Here is a 24,516-nt window from a genome sequence, read left to right as displayed (position 1 = left end):
AGAGATGGCTGAATGAGGTCGAGTCAATTTCAGCATTGTTTTCAATGAGAAATAGTGACTTAAAATGTGCTCTACCATTTTGGTTGAGTTAGTCACATAATTATTGAGCCATAGGTAAAAGAATATATTATTATCGAGCGATGCTAGCGATAATATTGTGCATCACTAAAATGAACACCTTATTAGCAACTTGAGTATTTGTGAGTTTTAGTTGCATTGGTTTCCTTTGATGAGGAAGAAGGTTCCGATGGCAACCCCCAGCATCCCCAGGGTCAGCCCCACCCCACAGAACACATCTGGACCCATGCTGGGTGGAGCTGGAAGGTCATGGTCCACATCTGGAGAGAGAGAGAAACACACACACACACACACACACACACACACACACACACACACACACACACACACACACACACACACACACACACACACACACACACACACACACACACACACACACACACACACATTTAAATACACATAAAGACACATACACACACACACATATATATATATACATATACATACATTTATACAGTATATATATATATATATATATATATATATATATATATATATATATATATATACACAGTATATATATGTTACAGTTAGTTTGGGTAACTCAGTTAGATTGGGGTAGGAGCGCTTGTTTTTGTTCACCTGGATGTGAAAGAAGCTCATTTCCCAGTGGTAGAGCATTTGACTGCATTAGTCCCACGCTGGTGAATGCTAACCTGGTGAATGCTACTATGCCTAAACCTAACCCTTACCCTAAACCTAACCCTAAACCTAAACCTAAACCTAACCCTTACCCTTACCCTTACCCTAAACCTAACCCCAAACCTAAACCTAAACCTAACCCTAACCCCAAACCTAACCCTAACCTCAGTAAAAGTATGCCTAAACCTAACCCTAATCCTAACCCTAACCTCAGTCAAATTATTCCTAGTTCCCCGAAGGAGGCGCTGCCTGCTCCACCTTGTGCAAAAAAACGAGCGCTCCTGTTCTCAATCTAACTGAATCTCAAACTAACTGTGACATATGTATATAATAGTCTATATACACACACACATATATATATATATATATATATATATATATATATATATATATATATATATATATATATATATATATATATATATATATATATATATAGTACTAAAACATACAGAAAGACAGACAGACAGACAGACGGCAGGAGGTTGAGATGGTTCGGACATGTGCAGAAGAGAGATGAGGGAGAAGACACTGGGAGAAGGAAGCTGAAGATGGAGCTGCCAAGCAAGAGCAGAAAAGAGGACATGCAGGTGACAGAGAGGACATGGAGTAAGAAATAACAGCCCTGCTAATCCCATTAGGGATTATATTTTATTTATGGACATGGTTTATTTATAACATTTGTTTTATTACATGTATACCAGGACAGTGTTTATTTATAGAAAGTGTTTTATTAAACATATCAGGACACAGTGTTCTTACCCCACATCCTGGTCTCAGGTGCAGGCAGTGACTGGTGGTTGACTGTACAGCTGTAGATGTCTCCCTGCTCTGGTGTGAACTTCACACTGGAGAACTGGTAGAAGGTTCCATCATCTTTGAGGTATGGGACGGTGGTGGTGATGTCAGAGGTCAGGTTGAGGTTGTTCCTGGTCCATGTGATGGTCACTGGTGCAGGATAGAAACCAGTCACATGACAGATGAGAACGTTGGCCACTCCCTGTTGAACCTTGCGTTTGGTGTAGATCATGGTGTCCGGAGCATCTGAAGACACATTAAATATAAAGACACAGACATTATGTACCTCATCGAGCAGACCCAGGGGTCAGCAGCCCCACGCCTGATCGGGGCCCCTCTTTATTTCATGAATCTGTTATTAGTTGTCATTAAAAAAAACATCCATGCCTTGGTCATCCCATAAATCATGTTTTCTTTTTGTTTTAAGTGAAATATCTCTTTAATACTATCTCATCTGAGATGCAATACTTGATATGTTGATGACATCATCAAACCTCTCTCTCTCTCTCGATATGTTGATGACATCATCAAACCTCTCTCTCTCTCTCTCTCATACATATTTAAATGTTCATTGATGTCGACAGTTAGTATTTCTGTACCTTGTTCCACAGGTGGGTTCTTCAAACCGGTGCGAGTGTGGTCCAGGTTGTATTTGCAGGTCTCCTGTTCACCCAAAACTATTTGATACATGTCTGATGGGTAGGTGATTGGATCTACAAACGTAGGCTGAGGCTCCACCCCTTTCTTCTGGTTGAAGTCAGCGTACCACACCACTTCACCATCCAGTCCATACATGAACTCTTTATCTATGTTTTTATCGGAGTCTGAACAGCCGTTGACATTAATTTCCTTGTGTAAGACTGGAAGGAAAACAAAGATGACATTAAATTAAACTTCTTCAAAGTGACAGACACATGACATGGTCCAGCCAACAAATATTATACACTCAATAAAAATACAAAGTTTATATAATATAAATCTTTTTATCTAGCAGAAACGCATACAAATGTAACTATTCTGAAACAAATAATTACAAATATATATATATATATATATATATATATATATATATATATATATATATATAATTGTGGGCTCACCTGAAAGGCGAGCACACTTTAGATATTGTCATTATTAATCTATCAAGCATACTATATCAAGTTCTCCTCAAAACTTGGGCACCTTTCTACTCCTATACTTAGACAGAAAATGAAAATAAAAACATCAATGTGTTCAGCTTACTGTGGCGACGTGTGCTATTATTTTATGGTGGCGCTGTAGGAAGCCTTCGAAAGTGCGAACTTTGAACAGGTAGAGCTCATGCTCTGTTTGAGGTACAGCCATGAAACCTGTATACACGTATGCGTCTCCTCATGCCGAACAACTTTTACGTTACTTTTTGCGTTACGCGCACAAAACTTTTTTCACATGAACTTTGGACCAATACGGTCAAACTGTCTAGTCGGATTTCTTTTAAAGGTATATTCAGTGATTGTATTTCATTCAAATAAAAATATAATTGGTACATTTTCCATTCATTCTCCTCACTAGAATGTGTGCTGACCATATAAGAACTTCCACCATGGCCCGTGTTGCGAGCATAGCTAGATTCCGTTTTCAGAGGTCGCCAGCCAGTCCTCGACCAATCAGGGTAGAGTATGGCCATAGTTATGTTATGATGTTTAGTTATGTTGGTCAAAATAAAGGTTTTGAGAACCACAGTCGCTCTGAATTAAGAACGTCTGCTAAATGCCTAGATTGTAAACTACTGCACGCATAAAATGCCACAGTCTCGTAGTAAATCAGTATCATACATATCCTGAAGCTGGAGACGTAGGCCTAAAAAAATAAAGTGCTTAAGTGCTTAATATTCAGTGATTGGGTCTAATGATCAAAACGAGAACATTATAATGGTGTAGAAAATCTATAAAAAACTAAACATTTCCACACTGTGACAAGATGACCCCCGGCCACTTTCATTATCACTGAATACACCTTTAAAGTGAAACATTATTTTTTAATAATTCAATGAATATTGCGGTTGTATGCAAATTATTCTTCTGCCTCTAAATCATACATGCAAAGTTACACGTTCATGGCATTGGCAAAGATGTAGAGGGTTAGTCAAAGTATCACTGAAACCAATTTCATTCCAATCGGCCAAAGGGGGGGCGCTATACAAAGCGTTTGAAAATTCAAACTTCAAACGGGCATAAGTCATGACTAGTTTCGTTTGAAGACATGCAACTTGCTTACACGCGTGCTTTGACTCAAGCGGAAGACATCTGTGTCTTTGTTAAGTAAGCTCCGCCCTTAGATTTTCCGCCATTTTGAGCAGTTTGTAAAACGCTTAAACCCGCTTTTATTCTGGAATTTTCACGTCACGTGCACACAACTTTTGTGACATAAACTTTGGACCGATATCTAAAGATCTGTCAGATCGGATTTGTTTTAAATTGAAACATGCTTTTTTAATAATTCAATGAATATTGCGGTTTCATGCAAATTATTCTTCTGCCTCTAAAACATACATGCAAAGTCAAATTTTCATGATGAAATACTGTAGAGGGTTAGTCCAAATATCATTAAAACCAATCTTACCCCAATTGGCCAAAGGGGGGCGCTATATCATTTTGAGCAGTTTGTGAAATGCATAAAACCGTTTTTATTCTGGGATCTTTTTGCAATTTGCATGAAACATTCTACACACAATCTAAGGACCTTTATCTAACATGTCGATGAAGTGCACACAAAAAAATTATATAATAATAATATTAAATATAGCTGCAAGCAGCGATAAAGTGGCCAAAAACACCTCAAATCATGAACACAGCCTGCGATGTGCGTGAAATCTTGGAAGGACATTCCCACTAAGTCAAGGAACAGATGCCACCCTTCTCACATTGACCTGTTATAGCGCCACCAGCGGGTCAACTTTTGCATAACACATTTTTGGAACAAAATGCCTCAAATCATGCATGCAGCGTCCAATTGCGTCAGTAACATCAAAGAGAGCACTGGCTGCGATCTTGACATTTTGTACCTTTATAGCCATTGTTTTTTGGCTTGAAGCGAGCCCACAATTGTTTCGAAGGAACAATATTTTCTAGTTTACAGTTATTTCCGTGGACTTAAGGGGAAGACCACCCATTTTCAATATTGAACTGTGTCACCAAGATGACATCACACCAGTGTGATTTACAATACAAACCCACGTCAGGTCGCGAGTTACTATGAAAAGCTCCACCGGCTGTCTGTCCGTCCGTCACACTTTTTCCTCTACTCTATCTCTGGCACCGTTGGCCCTATCGATCCCAAACTTTGCAAACACACACTCCTTGGATGGCAAGTCACAACCTCCTGCCCTGATTTCTCACATGCCCCTCTTCTAGCGCCACCATCAGGATGATTTTTGCAAAACACACCTTTGGACACTGCTTGTACAGATTAGTAACAAAGCGGTACACAGTATCTCTAAAGTCATGTCATCAACATGGATCTGTCCCATTTCCCATATATCCCTCCTGATTGGCTACAATTGCCTTCTTAAGTTTGTGTATGCGACGTGACGGTCGCTTATCTTCTGATTGGGGAGTCTAAAGGCCACTTTTAACCGCACAGATGCGTCCACGATTCGGCGGCGGAAGGCGGCGGATAGCGTCTGTTGCCGAACGGGAGCTCATCGTCAGGTTTTCGGCAGCGGGTCGGGAACGTTATCGACCGAAAACTGGAAAACTGGACTTGCTCAGTTTTGTTCAGTCGCCCCTGGCCATCGGTAAGATTGAGGGAGTTGTACAATAGTTTGCTACTGCTCCAAAACCAAGCCAAAACAAGCCAGAGGTATTTTCCCGTCGCATATTTTTACTAAATACCATATTCTCAATCTCAACTCTCAATTCCTATTCCAATCGGATCCAAAGCAAAGCTAGTAGTAGGCTAGTAATAGTCCATCAAGTGCCCGTGCTGTTGTTTTCTTTTTTTCCTCCTCTGCACGGAGAACACAGAGTGACTCCGGCCGGGTTAGGGTTGCCAGATTCTGTGAGTGAAATAAGCGACCAGGTCTATGAAAATAAGCCCAAAAGCAGCGACCAGTTTCACCTCTGATTACTCTATTACATTAGTTATTTTATAAAATAATGTTGAAAGCAAGGCCAAATAGGCAACTACACTTCAGAAACAAGCCCAAACAAAAGCAACCCACAACTAGCAACATTATAGGAAAACAGGATCAACGTTGCTTATAAGGAGCAGACCTGGCACCACTGCCATACAGTAACTACAGTCGGCGTCGTCTGAAAAAAATAAAATAAAAAATAAGTGCTTAGTTTTTTGCAGTTCTTTGCAGTCTGTGTACAGTCAGAAGGAGTCTCCTGTAGGCTGTTTGGTGTGGAGACACCTTAAAAGGAACTACGGATAAGGACGGCCAGGCTAGCAAAGTGTTAATGACATAGTTCAATATTGAAAATGGGTGGTCTTCCCCGTTAAAATCATGGTTTTATTTGATGGTCTTACTGCCCTGGCATGTGGCCTTGTGCCCACACATTCTATACCAGAAAGGCCAAGTGACCTTAAAATGTCATTAATGCAACGCCTGGGTCAATGCCTGATGGCCCCCTTGGGCCCTATCTGTGGCATGTGCCTGGTAGATATATCATAACAATACAATTATAAACGTATAATTGCGACCGTAGGTCGCATTTACTATCAAAAGCTCCAGGGGCTGTCTGTCAGTCCGTCAGTCCGTCAGTCAGTCAGTCACACTTTTGCCCTGCTCATATCTCCACAACCGTTGCCCCGATCCATGCCAAAATTTCCACACAAACTCCTTGCCTGCCAAACTACAACCTCCAAGGATCCCCGGAGTTCCAGGGACCCCCAGGTCCCTGGGGGACCCCCAGGTGTAAAAACATTACCACATACACGTCACACTTTCCCCCTACTCATATCTCGGCCACCGTTGCCCCGATCCATGCCAAAATTTCCACACAAACTCCTTGCCTGCCAAACTACAACCTCCAAGGACCCCCGGAGTTCCAGGGACCCCCAGGTCCCTGGGGGACCCCCAGGTGTAAAAAAATACCAAATGTGCAAAAATGACCAAATGACCACCCCCACGGGGCTGCTCACGGGGAATTCCCGGGGACCACCCACTCCTGGTACTCCAGAACGGATGCAAAAGTGGTGGCGCCCCCAGTGGAGGACCCCCTCCACTGCAGCTCACATAAAATGCCCTAACTCGGCCTAGGAGCGTCCGGGAGAGCCGGGGCCGGTACCTATTCGTCCGCCAAGGCAACGCGGAGACCCCACCCCTCATTTCTCACATGGCCCTCTTCTAGCGAGACCTACGATCGCTTATCTCCCGATTAGGGAGTCTTACTGGTATAGTTCTATAATAACATAACTTTGATGTACTCACCACCTGGGATGGCTTTGACATGAAGCACACAGGAGAGGATGAGGAGGGTGGCTGTAATCTTCATCATCACTGATACAAACAAAGCTGAACTGAACTGATCACAATAAACAGTGTTTACTTCAACAGAACTTCTGGTGACTGAGGAAAGGAGGACGGAAGACTTGTTCTGATTTAGAGCCAATCAGATTACAGATACAGTGTTGTGTCATCTGTCTCCATGTAGACGACATTCTGAATTGTTGCAACTAAGTATACAGTTAATAGATACCACATATTGTATCAAATTAAACTCTTTCATTGATTTCATAGATAGCTTCATAGACTTGTGTAGCATTGCGTTGGATTCATGTTAATGTGTATTCTCAGTTAACCAGTTGACCAGTTAGTATACTTAGAAAACTTGTACTTGGCCTGCTCTTTTTTCCCACTACACCAAACCTCTTTGCCAAAAATAGCAGATCTACAAGCTAGCTCACAACACAGCATGATGCACTGTGAGCTTCAGAGCTATTGTTCCCCTCAGAAAAGGTTGCTAAAAAGGCAGTTCCTATCACACAAACATTTTCCGGCCCCCCTGTAGTAACTCTGAGGACCCCCTAGGGGTCCCAGACCCCTTGTTGAAGACCCCCGCTCTGAAGGTAAGGTTTCAATTTGCGTTGTCATAATAATGTTCTCATTTTACACACACACACACACACACACACACACACACACACACACACACACACACACACACACACACACACACACACACACACACACACACACACACACACACACACGCTAATGTTACAGACAGACAGACAGACAGACAGACAGACAGACAGACAGACAGACAGACATTACCCAACCCATAGAGCAGGGTCTCTAAAGCAATTTCAAAGTGGAAATAAACTACATCTTAAAATAAAATCATACATTATTGGCCTTAGATATGAACATTTAGCAGAAAATTAAGTTTAAGCAGTGAATTTTGCTGATTATGTTATCAATGAAAATGAATGATATAATTGCGACCGCTAGGTCACAGTTACTTGTTGCGACCGCTAGGTCACAGTTACTTACACTTATTGCGACCGTTAGGTCACAGTTGAGCCCTTTGCACACAGGACAGTTGCGTTTTTTTCCTAATTCAAATCCCCCTTTCCATCGATGTTCTTCTTTGTTTATTATTTAGCCTTTTCTAGCCTTTTTACTAGTTATCTAGTAATTATCTCCATAAAGATGATGTAGTATTTGTTCTATTGTGTAAAGCGACTTTTAGTGACATGAAAAGCACTAGATAAATTGGATGTAATATTTTCTCCACTAGGCCGAAAAGCATGGAAGAGACAGTTTTGCACCCTGTCCGTCCGTCCGTCCGTCCGTCCGTCCGTCCGTCCGTCCGTCTGTGTGTCCACCCGCCTGTTACCAGCTAATCTCCGGCACCGTTGGCCCAGGCACGGCCAAACTGTGCCACAGACTCCTTGGATGCCAATTCAGAACCTCTGCCCCACATTTTTCACATGGGCCTGTTCTAGCACCACCATGAGGCAGATTTGAGTAAAACACATTTTTTTGGCAGTACTAATCACGCAAATCGGTAGATAGTATATACCTATAACTCGATCAATGTAAGTATGCAAACTTCCTACCTGCATTTTTCACATCTGCCTTTTATAGTGCCACCAGGAGTCCAACTTAGGTAAAACACATTTTTGGATATTAGCCTACTCCTTCAGATCCAAATGTCACACAAATCATTACACAGTATCTAGTCATGTGATCAAAACGGATCTGTCCGATATCTCATATTCCATCCTGATTGGCTTCCAAAGTAAAATGTTATTGTGAAAATCAGAGAGCACTGTTTCTGCACAAACGTCGTCACCTCACAGTAGCAGCTGGACGCACACATCACACAACCACAACCATAAACAAAGTAACACAGAGTCACGGATGCTCTTCACTGCTGCGTGAATTGCCTTAGCCCATGTTCTCTTAGCAATCCAGGGTGGTTTAAAAGGCTATCTAAAAGAAGTAAGAGTGGCAGCCAACCTAGTGCTTTTATAGGCCAATAATAATTGTATGGCGCATATATAGGCCTACTGTGTTATATGCATACACTGAGGACGGCGTGCTGGGCGTTGCCATTTGGAAGCACACACACATAATTACTTTACTGCATGTGATGGGCAGGGCGGGTCTGGTTTGGATTTTCAAATAATCACAGGTTGCGGGTCGGACTGCGGTTCTGATTGGGGAATTTGAGGAGCCCGTTTCTACTACCGCGACGTGAGGCGGGACTACGGCTGCTATGACGTAATCGCCGTAGTGGTCTTAACCTGAAGCAAAATTACATTATAACTATACTGCATTTCGTTTGGAGAAAGAGGTTGAAGAGATGAAGATATGACAGAAGACATTGACAGAGACCTGGCTATACATGATGTACTGTAACTGTCTAACTACATCATTTATGCAGGCCTTGATGCAGTGTAGGATGAAGGTAGACGTCAACACAAAAATATGGCTTACTGTCATTTAAATGAAATAACAATACATACAGTATATCCTGCCATCTGACCCATGGCTGAGACAAACAAGGAAGCAGAAAAGAGGTAGCTGTTGAAATGTGACAATACGGTTAGTGAGCAGAGAGCCTGAGGATAAGCTGCAACCTCTGCTTTGCATTTACCTACTGGAAGGTTTTACACCACTGATAGAGAAATGATACTTCACTGTTCTTTCAAAGCATTCATCTTCATCTTCCTCTTGTTGTCATTATACCATACCTGACCAAGGGTCAGATCGGGGAGGTATTCAACAATGTTATCAAATATTGCATGCTTTCCTAATATTGTGCAGCCTTACTGGAAACTCAACACCCCCCCCCCCCCCCCCCCCCTTTTTTTTGTTTTCAAGATTTTTTTAAAAAAGGAAAAAAAAAAATAGCAGATGTACAAAAAATGTGCAGATGCACAATAATGCACAATCTCTGTAAAGCGCCTTGGATAAAAGCACTGTATAAATGCACCATTTACTCTCTCTGTGTGGCCCCTGTCTGAGAGACTGCTTCCACCTGTTAATAATGACACCGTCAGTCGTGTCAGAGTATTTCACATGTGCTGTGCTAAATTGTGCTCAGTTAAACTGAGTGAAGCTGCTGGATTAGTGGCATCTGTTCATTTGCTGCCATTTGCTCTGTTCTTGCTCGGGTTTCTGTTTTTTGACTTTTGCCCTTTGTTTTCCTCAGTAAAGTTTTCACTCAGTCAACTGACATTCAGAAAGTTAATGTAGCAGACGACACTGCAGGTAATCATGGCATGCAGCTGCAATTATTTGGAAGGTCATACATTTAAGTATCATTTCGGCTGTTTTGATCTTGTGTAGGCTATACGGTGTGTGTGTGTGTGTGTGTGTGTGTGTGTGTGTGTGTGTGTGTGTGTGTGTGTGTGTGTGTGTGTGTGTGTGTGTGTGTGTGTGTGTGTGTGTGTGTGTTTGCTATCCCCAACATGCCTGGCACTTTGGCTGACTGGTCTGCGCACATGCCTGAGATATCGGGGTCCCGGGTTTGCCTCCCGGTCGAGACGCTACATTGGTGGCAGCGGTACAAATAGGTACTGGCTGAGTTTTACGTCAGTTCCTCTGCGTTGTAGACGCTATGCCTGGTAGTCGACGACTGTCCCCCCATGAGTCGCGCTCGGACCCCCCGGTTTCAAAGTCGAGCTTAGCTCCTGGTCGGCGCACATGGTCGCGCTTCCAGGTAGAGGGGACGACTGTAGGCTATACAGTGTGTGCGTTGGCTCTCGCCACCGTGCCTGGCACTTTGGCTGACTGGTCAGCGCACATGCCTGAGATATCGGGGTCCCGGGTTCGCCTCCCGGTCGTGACGCTACACTAGCACCAAAAAGATGACTCAAATTAATGAGCACTGCGTTATCAAGCCATCAAGTTGCTTACCAGGAAGCGTTGTAGTCTCATGTTAGGCCATGACCCTGCTTCACAAGCATCATTTAATCCTCATGCTGAGACTCAGGTGTCAGAGCCATAGACTGTAGAAAAATATGGACGAAGCGAAGCCATTGGTTTCTATGCAGCGCAAATGGCCCTTTTCCACCCCTTGAAATGGGTGTCGCCATCATAGAAATAAATAGAATTGTAATGCCACCAGAGATGCTATTGGCTGCCAACGGTCACGTGCAACGCAAGGATACTCGGGAGAATGTGTTGAGGTCTGCCGAAAATATAGCAGACGAAGAAGAAAATGTGGACCGCCCACAAGCCAGCCAGCGAAAAACAAATCCAGTATGGCTGACACAGACGGACCGCAGTGACAGTAAATGTCCGAAAAACTTTTTGATTTTACCACGGAGATTTGTGCACTGAACGTTTGGACTGCAGCCGCTGCTAACCTGACCGGACCGTCTAGGACTCTGTACCCCGCATTGGAAGCCTTGTTGAGGACTCTACTTTTGAAAGTGCCTGTGCAGTTCCGCAGGGTCTTATAATAATCCAGTTGTCCACTAGACTTTTCACAAAGCAAAGAGGTATTCGTCCAGAGAAATATGCATGGGTATTCATATTTATTAACAGGGATTTGTGATGTTTATAGGACTGAAGTTGCACTAATAGTTACTTTTCATTCACACCTCTTAACAAAAGCTGTCGACAATGTCAATGTGACACCTATGTTAACAATGCGATTAATGTAGGAATGGATGCAATATGCATATGAATTGTCCATTGTGACTACAGTCTATGATTGTGACATGCTAAGTAGGCTACAGTAGCGAGAAGCTGGATTAATGAATTGATTCGTGAACTAATTATTGAGCTGACATTATGCAGTATCGTGGGTTAATTATTCCTACATATTAAAGAGGTTATTTCAATCAGCGATCGTTAACGTAAATGCTCTTGATTCATGTCATTTTTTGTTTGATTGAGGTATTTACAGTAGTAGCCTACATCATTCAGCCTATCCTCCTATTTGATTCAGTCAATTTCATTCTGGTTTATATTTTGGAAATAAAATGTGAGATCAACCAATGCCTATTTGTGTGCGTTCCTATGCTAATTTGTGTGAAATTTGTATGTGTGAATGTAAGTGCTAACTTTGTTTGTTCTATTAACAATTATACTGTAGCCTCAGTGTCGTTTTCAAATGTTTTAATTAATACCATTTGGCGAGGCGCTAAATGTTGAGTGTTTCTTTTGTTTAGTTTTGTATTCTATTATAGGCTATACCACTTTATATACGAGTGGTTACTTGGGGGAAATACATTATTATACTAGCCGTTTTAAACCTACAAAAAGCCAGATAATTGCCATAACATCACGTCGCCGAAGCCTGCTATGACCAACTTCAAATTCCAAAAGAGCTCCCGACCAAGATCTCCCATAGGCCTACTCAGCTGGCTCCAACAACAGGATGAGGTATGCCAAGGGATACAGGATAGCAGGACATGCAATTTATGTAAAAAGTGCTGTTTTCAGTTTCCAAAATGTTACATGAAATATTTGATAAATGGTCTGAAGTAGGCCTAATGTAAAGTAAGTCTGTGGTAGGCATACATGACAAATTATCAAGAATGCCATATGCCAATGTTAAAGACGAGTTCATAAAATAATATAGGCTTCGATTGGCCTAGAACATAGGCTATTTTGGCTGAGTGGCGGCAGTGGCCACTGATAATAATCTGTAGGCTCATGTCGATCACGGATTGATGTGGCATGCCATACTTGCACAAATCATGACGAGAAAAAAATAAAGACGCATTGTTTTGGTGGCATTATATATAGGCTCTCATAAGTTGTTACACAATCGGGCAGGTATAGCCTTCATAATAAATAAATACCAAGTCGTATGGCTGATATGCCTATTAACAAAAACTATGTTTTAACATTTATAGCCTATAATTATACAGAATAGCCTACAGTATATGTGTGTTTATTTATGTCCTCGCTCATTTTAATAGCTCTGGATTAAGAGCGTCTGCCTATATTGTACAGTGTAACCTGGGTTTGTATAATAGTTTTATATTGTAAAAATGTTTATACGCCGTTGTACAAAGAAACCCGACCTACAAGCTAACAGTGCGTCGCATTACGACCGACGCTGATGAGCTGATGTGGGCAAAGGCTGATCTGGGATCAGCCGCGCCCCTGCAACTTTATCATCTATTTTAAAATAAATTGACCAAATTTCGACAAAACGCATAAGATGGTGATTGAAAGGCAATTTTTAACTAGCGATAGAAACCATAAAGTATTCATGAAAATGTTAATTAAGGCTAGAACACGAAAGGGGAAAATGAATGGGATCCAATGGTGAACAATTCTTTTTGCAATCGGCCGGGGGGGAAAACAGCGCAACTAGCGGCCAATCATAGGAAGTTTTACTTCCGTATTGGAGTCATTTTAAATCGGCAGAACTATGCCCCTGGTCAGAGCAGAATCAGCAGTAATAAGACTAAGGTCACCAAGGCTACAATATAATTTAGACATCATGTTATGTAGACACTAGGATGCCAGGTCATCATTGACCTGACATCCTATAGTGTGTCTGGTTTAGTGCACTGTTTCCCAAAAAGTGGGTCGGGAGTCGGGACCCATTTGTGGGTCACGGACCAATTTTTATGGGTCACGACTCGAGTAAAAATCCTATTTTCTTTTCCAACAAAAAATCTAATATATATTTCAAGAGATGGAAAAGATTACAAAAAAATTAATAAATCAATATGTAACTAAAGACCTACATTAACTATGAGGGAGAGGATGCAACCCAAGTTATTAATAACCATGGTTTATCTTTTTCATTGTTATTATTATTACTTAAGAGAAATACATTAGTAAAGTGAGCAATTACTCCTTCCACCACTGCTGCTGGCTACTGTCAGTCACCCAAGTCCTTACTTTGGTCAAATGGCACCCTCTGCTGGTTGAAATGTTTTAGGCGCTCATTCCAATCCAGCACACATGAATTCACTATGAATGTTTTAGCAGGGATGTGTGACACCACACACACACACACACACACACACACACACACACACACACACACACACACACACACACACACACACACACACACACATTCTCCCAAAACGTAACTTATGGGCCCATGGTTCAGGAAGGTCACCCACGGGGACCACCCTTTCCAGTGCCCGTACAACTCCAAAAAAAATCAGCAACAGTCAGCAACATTCAGATATTACAAAAATCGATTTAAATTAGCAAAATTCCACAATTTTTTTCCTGAGTAGTCTGGGTTGTCACTCTCGGGTACCATCTCCTCAATAGTCACTTTTTAGACCCAATGTTACACACCTCTCTTACATTGTCACTCATGAGTTCCAGTTAACACACCTCTCTTACGTTGTCACTCATGAGTTCCAGTTAACACACCTCTCTTACGTTGTCACTCATGAGTTCCAGTTAACACACCTCTCTTACGTTGTCACTCATGAGTTCCTGTAATGTTCATTGAGTGAAAAGAGATGGCAAAAGGCAAGACAGGCAAAATCATAACCTCAGCTCAACCTGGGTCACCTGAGTGAGGGGTATGATGTTCGACAGATCCGAAACCCTGATGACCTTGGGATACATCACTGAGGATACGTCCCAGTTGCATGCATGAAATGTATTTTTAGTTATGAATATTATGTGTGCATTAAAATAAAATCAAATAAGCATGATAACAGTAAACAGTTTTATTTTTTTTAGACAGGTCACAATGGGCCAGCAGGGCAGTGCATGAGATCCGAACTGATCTCTTTTTAAACCAGTGGTTTACAACTTTTATACCGTACATCTAGATCAGGGTTCCCCAATAGGCGGCCCACGGGCCATTTGCGGCCCGCGGGGAGCAGCAACAACACTAGTATATCGTAGTTGTCAGTTGGAAACCTCGTATCTCCAAATGTGTACGTTCTTTCGCAAAGTAAAGCCCTGCTTCATCATTCAAGGCTGTCTCACAAAAGTAGTGAAAACAGCAGATCTTCAAGCACACAACGCCTCGCGGTGCGAGGTGTTGTGTGCTTGTAGATTGGCTGTTTTCACTAGTTTAAATCATTTTTAAAATGATAAATGCAAAACGAACGGTTTTGGACATACAATATTTTCACCTGACAATGACGATATCTGAACTGTCAGTGGAGTAGCGGGAACGCCACCGTCGTCCCCTGCAATGCTGTGGCCCTCGGCTTGGTACCCTAGACATGATTTCGACCCTTGGGGAAAACTAATTGGGGAACCCTGATCTAGATCCATGTTGCATCATTTGTGCAATCTGACGAGCTTTAGCCTCTCAGATCCAGAACATAGAAGTTAACAGTTAAAGGGATATTCTACTTTCAACAGGGAAACAGCTTATGGGCTCCACATACATTTTAACTTCAAACTCCATTTTAACCATGATAGATTCAATAAAAACACCCATTATTGTTTCTGGTGACTCATATTACCCTCCTAATATGTGAGGAGGGTAATATGTTCCATAACTTGTTTCACTTATTTTTTATAATTATTTGGGAAAATGGAAAATAATTAAATACAAAAAATAATTATTAAAAATAAATGAAAAAAGTTATTGAAAAAACATGGCCTGCTCACATATTAGGAGGGTAGTATGAGTCACCAGAAAAACATAATGGGTGTTTTTAATGAATCTATCATGGTTAAAATTAAGTTTGAAGTTACAATGGGTGTGTTGAATCAAGCAAATTAAAAACTGTTCCGGGTGTTCATAAAAGCCTGATTAGACAATAAAATGACCAAAGGTTTTTTGAAAGTGGAATATCCCTTTAAATGTTATCAAATCAGTTTAGGGGGATGCCACTCATTTTCAACATTTTACTAGGCCTGTGTCATTAATATATGTTGTGTGGGAATAAAAAAAAAAAAAAAAAGTCTTCCCATTCTGTGTTGCCTAGAACAAACATTATGTACATCTCAGTGACATCACAGATATGTAGTTCTAGGCAGCACAGAATGGGTGGACTTTTATTATTTCCACAACAAGTATAATGTATATTAATGACACATGACACAGTAAAATGTTGAACATGTGTAGTATTCCTCCTTTAAGAGTAAACACAAAAACTTTTTTTTTAAATGTGTGAACACACAAACAAAAACAGTCTGCGACTCTGCCATAGACAATATGAAATTTGGGGTGGGGGGGGGGGGGGGGGGGGGTTGAGCATTGTAGGGAGGATTTGGATGGACATCTGAGGGTGGGTGGGAATGGGGGGGGGGATACTACAGCAGCCCTAGCTTATTGAAAAGCATTCCTTTTGATTGCTGCGATTTTGTTCTTAACAAAATACTTAACAGCCTTCCAGTCACGCCCTTTCAGTGTCTCTGGATTTGCATTGATGCAGGCCATGCAATGATGTTTCTGTGGAACTTCCATTTTCTTTAGGAACAGACCCAGGTTCCTCTCCACAGCAGAAGCTTCTTCTTTTGTCCATGGCCTCTTTACAACAATTTTGCGGCGCCGGCGGCCTAGGTGAAAAAGAGAAACATTTTAAGGCTTATTTATAATGGCGATGCAACGTCTGAATAATGGGCTGTCGTAATAACGCTGCAGACCATAAATATATTAAACCTCAAGTCGAATGCAACCATTCAAATTTCATTTAAAAATCATGGTTAAATTCCAAATTTATTTTCTAATTGAGTAAAAGACCGTTGCCACATTTCAAATGACAAAACTAATCACTTTTGTGGCGCTTTGAAGGTTAGTTGGGGTCACTTCAAAGCTGCCAAACAGTGATTAATTCCTGCAGAAGCCAGTAGGTGTTAGGATGCATGATGACCGCAAGTTCAGCAATATGTTATGTACCTCCTACAGTGCCTCAAAGTAATCATAGTGTTACAGGTACGCTCATTTAGGCATATACAAAGGGACAAGTAGAGTACAGATGGTGTGTCTGTCTGTCTGTCTGTCTGTCTGTCTGTCTGTCTGTCTGTCTGTCTGTCTGTCTGTCTGTCTCTGTCTGTCTGCCAGTAAAGTACAATGTCCCAAAAGACTATACAATGGTTTCAAGGCTCAAGAAAGAAACAGTGTTATATTTGATTTCTCCACATTGTGAACAGCTACAATGTCAAAAAGTTGGATCATGCAGAACACCGCTGCCAACCAGGAGCATGTTCAAATCATAAATATTAGATTATGAACCCATTTAGGACAGGAACCCCTTTTGGGTTTCTTGTTGCCATGTACAGCATAGTAGCCTACATAGCAATTTTTTCTCAACCTTTAAATTTCATGGTATGCCCTTAACTCTGACAATGTAAAAATGGACCTGTCATTGTTCATTATGTTCCATTTGCACACTGTCACAGTTACAGAGTTGTATGGGTCAATTTAGACCCCCCTGAAAACTTAGTTCAGGAATTAGATGTCATTTTTAGAATCAGCCTCAGTCCTAAATGGTTTAAAACAGGCTGTAAAACTGTAACCTAATTTGATCAAGACTGTCATTTGCTCACCTTGTTTGGAAGAAGATGGAGCACTTGTTGACACCTCCTCATCGCTCGATCTGGTTCCTAAAAAAAACAGTTATAAGAACACAATCACTGCCAGTGGTCATTGTGGTGGTTCCAGGCAGTCCCCATTGATCAAGACTGTCATTTGCTCACCTTGTTTGGAAGAAGATGGAGCACTTGTTGACACCTCCGCATCACTCGATCTGGTCCCTAAAAACAGTTATAAGAACACAATAACTGCCAGTGGTCATTGCAGTGGTTCTAGGTGGTACCCAGCTAAATGGATAGTTGGTTAACAAATTGACACTTATAGATCTGTAAATCTGAGTGAAATATGAAATCATATTACACTCCAATATGATCTTGTTATGTCAGTGTTTGTCATCTACTGACCTTTTTTGGAAGAAGTAGATGCCTCCTCCACATCACATGGTCTGGTCACATCATGTGGTCTGGTCTCTGAAAACTCAACATTGCATTGTCCGTTCCCTAAACAGTAATAAGAAAACAATACATTTACCTCCAGCCACAGTAAAGGTTAATGCTGAGATCAAATCTAACTGTATGCAGTTTTTATGTTTAATACTGTATATTACAACCTGTATTATGTACAATATACTGTAGGTGTAACTTTTAAGATTTCATTAATTGCCCAAAATAACCATTGACGGTGTGAAACCCTACCAGACGCTATACAAAGATTTGTATTTGGCACTTCTGCGTTTTAGTATCAAGTGAAGAATGGCAGGAAAGAGGGAGAGAGAGAAGAGGAGAGACATGCAGCAAAGGTAGTCATGAGTGGGACTGGAACACGCAACATGCTGTCAGGCCAAAGCCTATATGTGGCATTTGCCTGGACTACTTGGCCAGCAGGCCAGACTCTATGTTGAGAAACACCACTTCAAATGGGGAGAATAAACCTCGACTTTGTGCTCTTCATGTTGCTCATTGTGGTATGATTGTGTTCCTTTACCGGAATACCGGTTACAGAACCATTTCAAGCCTACACATGTTGCCTGTGAATACTGAAAATGTTACTGCAATGTACTTACCCAACATATCCTCACTCTCTTCGTCTTCGTCGTCACTGTTATCCATCATTGGTACAGTGTCTGTAGAATTCACACAAAAGAATGTTAGAGAAACATTAGCCACATCTATAAGCACACAATGTGTGGCACACATAGTGAGCTTGTAGATCGGCTATTTTCACTACCTCTCAAACATTTTCTAATGGAAAATCTTGGATTTATGCTTTTTGGGGAATGATTTAACCATTAAATTGATTAAAGTAGAAAAAGTTGTAAGCAGTAAAATCATCATTCATGAATCAATATACAATCAGGTCATGTGGTACCTGTAGGAGAGATCTGCATTTGTTGCAAGTCCATCCCAGCAAAGTCCCCTATCCGCCCCTGCTCGAAAGCCATAAGAATCTTGCTGACCTTGGCGATTTGGAGGGTGTCCATGTCCAGCCTATAGAAATCCCTATGTATATCTATTTTATGGCCCATGTATCTTGACAACTGCTCAAGGTCATTCTCTTTGAGGTTGAGTACATTAGAAAGAGTTGCACATTGTTTACGCAGAGATGTTGAACAGACGATATCGGGATTTTCAGCACCACACTCATTGGCAAATCTTCTAAGACAGTCGCATCCTCTTAGCGCGGTTAAGGCCCCTGGCAGCGCAAACAAGTGAACATTGCCTTCCCTCACATCACATTCCTTTCTCTTCTTGCACATTAACTCAAGTGCTTCTTCATTAGCTGGATTAAGTAGGACAGGAACATTCCTGTCTCTCTTTCCTGGAAGTTCAACTCTGGTGAAATGAGAGAACAACATCATCTCTCGGTCTGATAGGCAATGTTTAAGCTCTTCAAGGGGCACCGACTTCTTTCTTGCTTGGAAGTAAGACATTTTCATATTTGAAACTTCACCCTCCCTTCGACGGTTGAACATGATGACACTTGCCAAAGTAACCTCAGCGAGCTCTCTCCAGTTACCGGGTGAGGCCTCTGCTTTCAAGTTAATAAAGTGTTGGTTTTGCAACTTATTTAAATGTGCATGAAGAGCTTTGACATCCCTTGTTAATGGCAGGAGCTTCGGAGCATTGAATCTGGCCTCCTTAAGGTCCCTCAAGGCAGGACCTGACACATATTCATGCCATCTTGATAAAGACACATCTACAAAACTCTGGAACTGCTGTGCTGCCTCAGTATCCTGTCTAATGAGAGCTTCTGATTTTAAGAACAGAGCAAGTTTATTCAATGTTTGGCCAAGTTTAAGCGAAAGACTTGGTGTTTCCGTCTTACTCGTTGTGATGTTGAAACCGGTTACTTTTCGTACAGCTTCGATGGTCACCATGAAATTTGCAGGATTCACCAGATCTAGGACTGTCTCCAGAGCCGTCTCATTTCTTGCTGTCTTTATCAGTCTCGCGAAATCCCTCAGCCTCTGTCTGACATGTTTGGTTGTTTCTGACATTTTCGTCATTGACTTATTTATCAAATGGTTAGCAAAATCTCTGATTACTGGCTCACGTTTGATGATTTCTGTGATATCATCAGGACGCATGATAGAAACCATTTTCTTGAATTTCTCTGAACTGCCTGTAATAGTTGGGTCTGCAAACGAGCTGGCGGACAGCACTCTGTTTTTGCCACATCTGGTCTTGTTTGCCTTTTCTTCTGGTGTCTGGAAACTGCACTTTAGAGCGTGTTTCCACAGCAGTTTTCTTTTTATCAGCGCCAAGCAGTTCTTGCAATGAACAAACGCTTTCCCCGTGACATCTTTAATGGGTCTCTTCCTAGCAATGAGGCACCCTTCTCCACTCTTAAGCACAGATGCATTGTGTAGGAAGTTGCCAGTGTTTCTTAAGAGTTCCAATTGTCTTTTTCTTTCCTTTGAATTCTTAGGAAAGCTTAAGGCCTTGGCAACAGCCACCTCCTTACTGTGACGACGTTCCAGATGTCTTGCATATTTAAGAACACAAGTTTCACAGAAGTGGCAGTACTGCTTTTTGTTGTATATTCTTTTTCCATCAAGGTTTTTGGAGACTGCCAAAACAGACACTGTTGGTACATCATCTGGTGGAACGTCATCTTCTGTACCAGGTGGACTCTCTGATGCCAAAACAGACACTGTAGGTACATCATCTGGTGGAACGTCATCTTCTGTACCAGGTGGACTCTCTGATGGTAAAACAGACACTGGTGTAGCGCCATCTTCCGTACCAGGTGAACGTTTTGATGTTGACGTGCATCGCAGTACACTGTCTTTTCTAATGCTCTTACCCAAACTTTTCAGAGTTGTGGTGCTCTTTCCTCGAGCATTCGGCTCTGGAATCCGATCTGTCAGGTCATCTGAGCCACTTTCTCTTTCACTGCCATCATCGGAGCTCTCAACATAATGAGCTGGTGGGCGGTATACTTCCCCGCTACCTGTGCTGCTCTCATCATCGGAGCTCTCAACATCACTTTGAGGTGGTAGGTGGAATTCTTTCACGCTATGTGCGGAGTCATCATCGGAGCTCTCAACATCACTTTGAGGTGGTAGGTGGAATTCTTTCACGCTATGTGCGGAGTCATCATTGGAGCTCTCAACATCACTTTGAGGTGGTAGGTGGAATTCTTTCACGCTATGTGCGGAGTCATCATCGGAGCTCTCAACATCACTTTGAGGTGGTAGGTGGAATTCTTTCACGCTATGTGCGGAGTCATCATGGGAGCTCTCAACATCACTTTGAGGTGGTAGGTGGAATTCTTTCATGCTATGTGCGGAGTCATCATGGGAGGTCTCGTCATCAAGTTGAGGTGGTGGGTGGAATTCTTCTCTGCTATATTCTTCATCCGACAAGACCGACATCCCTACAGACGGTGCAGCGGAGCTTTCGGCAGGAGCCTGAGGATCCAGGAACACATCCAACGAGTCACTATCCTGAATAGAATATAGAAAATATAATTGGTCTGGTGGACAGTAACTAAATACATTTACTTGAGTAGTGTACTTAAGTCGATTTTGAGTATCTGTAATTTTCTTGAGTGTCTTTAAAAGCATCTACTTTTGAACACCTTTTTTTTTACAGTAAGTACTTCAGTACTTTACCAGTTAAAAGTTTCCCAGCGAGGTGGCTCCAATTAGCCCTTCGCTAAATCCCACCCCAAACAGCGATTGTCCAATGCCAATCCAAATAGTTTATCAGCTCTTGCTATGCAGGTTGGGGAGGAACTTAGCAAAGCCCCCCCCCCCCCTTGTAAAAAAGCAGATCTACAAGCTCATAGTGTGGCACTTGATGCCGCGCTATGAGCTTGTAGATCTGCTATATCTCAACAGCTAAAGTGTGACATAATGCTTAAAACCCCAAAAGCGGTTCCTGTTCTGAAAGGCTTAAGCGTACCTTGATGCTGGACTTTGCACGTGTAGAGTTTCTGGGAGGTGGCCGTGCAGGGTATATGGGAGGTGGGTGTACATCTACTGGCACCTGCAAAAGGTCACAATAGAAAAACAAAATGTGTTCAACTCAGTGTTCACCTCGTTCTACTAGCAAGTGTAGACAGAAACAACTGGATTTTAAATACCTTGAGGTCGGTGTCTTCTGGCACGGTGATTGTTCCAGGTTTAGGCACAGCTGTTCTAGCTGGTTTTGGCTCCAAACGTTGTCTCTTTGTTGGAGGTAACACCTGTGCATTTGTACGACACTGGAAAAGAAAAGTAAATCATGTTTTAGCTGGAAATTCCATCTTTAGACCTGTAGGGTCATTTTAGCCGCACTAAGAGCTTGTAAATCTGCTATATCTCAAAAGCCAAAGTGTAAGCGGTTCCTGTTCTGAAAGGCTTAAGCGTACCTTGATGCTGGACTTTGCACGTGCAGAGTTTCTGGGAGGTGGCCGTGCAGGGTTTATGGGAGGTGGGTGTACATCTACTGGCACCTGCAGAAGGTCACAATAGAAAAACAAAATGTGTTCAACTCAGTGTTCACCTCGTTCTACTAACAAGTGTAGACAGAAACAACTGGATTCTAAATACCTTGAGGTCGGAGTCTTCTGGCACGGTGATAGTTCCAGGTTTAGGCACAGCTGTTCTAGCTGGTTTTGGCTCCAAACGTTGGCTCTTTGTTGGAGGTAACACCTGTGCATTTGTACGACACTGGAAAAGAAAAGAAAATCATGTTTTAGCTGGAAATTCCATCTTTAGACCTGTAGGGTCATTTTAGCCGCACTAAGAGCTTGTAGATCTGCTATATCTCAAAAGCCAAAGTGTAAGCGGTTCCTGTTCTGAAAGGCTTAAGCGTACCTTGATGCTGGACTTTGCACGTGCAGAGTTTCTGGGAGGTGGCCGTGCAGGGTATATGGGAGGTGGGTGTACATCTACTTGCACCTGCAGAAGGTCACAATAGAAAAACAAAATGTGTTCAACTCAGTGTTCACCTCGTGCTACTAACAAGTGTAGACAGAAACAACTGGATTCCAAATACCTTGAGGTCGGTGTCTTCTGGCAAGGTGATTGTTCCAGGTTTAGGCATAGCTGTTCTAGCTGGTTTTGGCTCCAAACGTTGGCTCTTTGTTGGAGGTAACGCCTGTGCATTTGTACGACACTGGAAAAGAAAAGTAAATCATGTTTTAGCTGGAAATTCCATCTTTAGACCTGTAGGGTCATTTTAGCCGCACTAAGAGCTTGTAAATCTGCTATATCTCAAAAGCCAAAGTGTAAGCGGTTCCTGTTCTGAAAGGCTTAAGCGTACCTTGATGCTGGACTTTGCACGTGCAGAGTTTCTGGGAGGTGGCCGTGCAGGGTTTATGGGAGGTGGGTGTACATCTACTTGCACCTGCAAAAGGTCACAATAGAAAAACAAAATGTGTTCAACTCAGTGTTCACCTCGTTCTACTAGCAAGTGTAGACAGAAACAACTGGATTTTAAATACCTTGAGGTCGGTGTCTTCTGGCACGGTGATTGTTCCAGGTTTAGGCACAGCTGTTCTAGCTGGTTTTGGCTCCAAACGTTGTCTCTTTGTTGGAGGTAACACCTGTGCATTTGTACGACACTGGAAAAGAAAAGTAAATCATGTTTTAGCTGGAAATTCCATCTTTAGACCTGTAGGGTCATTTTAGCCGCACTAAGAGCTTGTAGATCTGCTATATCTCAAAAGCCAAAGTGTAAGTGGTTCCTGTTCTGAAAGGCTTAAGCGTACCTTGATGCTGGACTTTGCACGTGCAGAGTTTCTGGGAGGTGGGTGTACATCTACTGGCACCTGCAGAAGGTCACAATAGAAAATGTGTTCAACTCAGTGTTCACCTCATTCTACTAACAAGTGTAGACAGAAACAACTGGATTCCAAATACCTTGAGGTCGGTGTCTTCTGGCACAGTGATTGTTCCAGGTTTAGGCACAGCTGTTCTAGCTGGTTTTGGCTCCAAACGGTGTCTCTTTGGTAGAGGTAATGCCTGTGCATTTGGACGACACTGGAAAAGAAAAAGTAAATCATGTTTTAGCTGGATATTCCATCTTTAGACCCGTAGGGTCATTTAGATACTCTCAAGAGGTAAAATCAGTGTGAGGATTTTAAAATTACCTTGAGGGCAGACTCTGCTGGTGCTTTGCTTCCATAAAATAATTGTCCTTCCATCTGCAGATTGTCAGAATAGAAAAAAAATGATCAACTAATGCCACCACCAAATGTAGGCTTACACAATACACATTGTACACTGGCAGTACATTGCAATTTAAATTAAGATTAGCCATGGTACACAGCATCTGGGAAACTCTCCAACAGTCACATGGAGCATTGGAAAAAATGTTCCAAACCAAGGACATGCAGAGAGTGTTAGAGAGGCAGCGGCTGACATCCCATTAAGAGGGCACCTTTTGGACAAAAGACGAGCTGTACGGCTGAGAGATTTGGTATATAGTCTTTTTATTGGCCTAAAATATTGTCTACTGTATACATACCTTCATGAATCCACTTGTCGACTGGCTGTGGGGATTGGCAATTTTTTTATAGGGGTTTCTTGTGACCCTCCCATTATAATCCTATGACAGGCAAAAATGTCAATCTTTCCTTTTGCTTTAAGTAGCATGTAATGTAACATGTCAAACATGTCTGT

The 24,516-nt window shown here is 42.0% G+C and overlaps 1 protein-coding gene across 1 annotated transcript; it reads right to left on the bottom strand.

Annotated features, from left to right (window-relative positions):
* Positions 1-207: 207 nt before the first annotated feature.
* Positions 208-24,278, bottom strand: LOC308302879 (uncharacterized protein; the record flags this gene model as incomplete). Its single annotated transcript, XM_080747197.1, has 19 exons — positions 23,985-24,278; positions 23,755-23,874; positions 23,604-23,663; positions 23,337-23,456; positions 23,156-23,239; positions 22,889-23,008; positions 22,708-22,791; positions 22,441-22,560; positions 22,260-22,343; positions 21,993-22,112; positions 21,812-21,895; positions 18,771-21,351; positions 18,466-18,525; positions 17,567-17,623; positions 17,417-17,473; positions 16,268-16,426; positions 2,121-2,381; positions 1,486-1,767; positions 208-317 (listed from the first exon to the last, which is right to left on the bottom strand). The coding sequence occupies exons 1-19, from the start codon at positions 24,036-24,038 to the stop codon at positions 208-210; spliced, it is 4,617 nt and encodes a 1,538-aa protein (XP_080603323.1). The 5' UTR covers positions 24,039-24,278.
* Positions 24,279-24,516: the final 238 nt, after the last annotated feature.

Source organism: Nannobrachium achirus (genome assembly GCF_963921795.1).
Source record: "Nannobrachium achirus genome assembly, chromosome: 18".
Classification (NCBI taxonomy): domain Eukaryota; kingdom Metazoa; phylum Chordata; class Actinopteri; order Myctophiformes; family Myctophidae; genus Nannobrachium; species Nannobrachium achirus.
The sequence above is the reverse complement of the archived record's forward strand: the minus strand, read 5'-3'. Positions and strand labels throughout refer to the sequence as shown.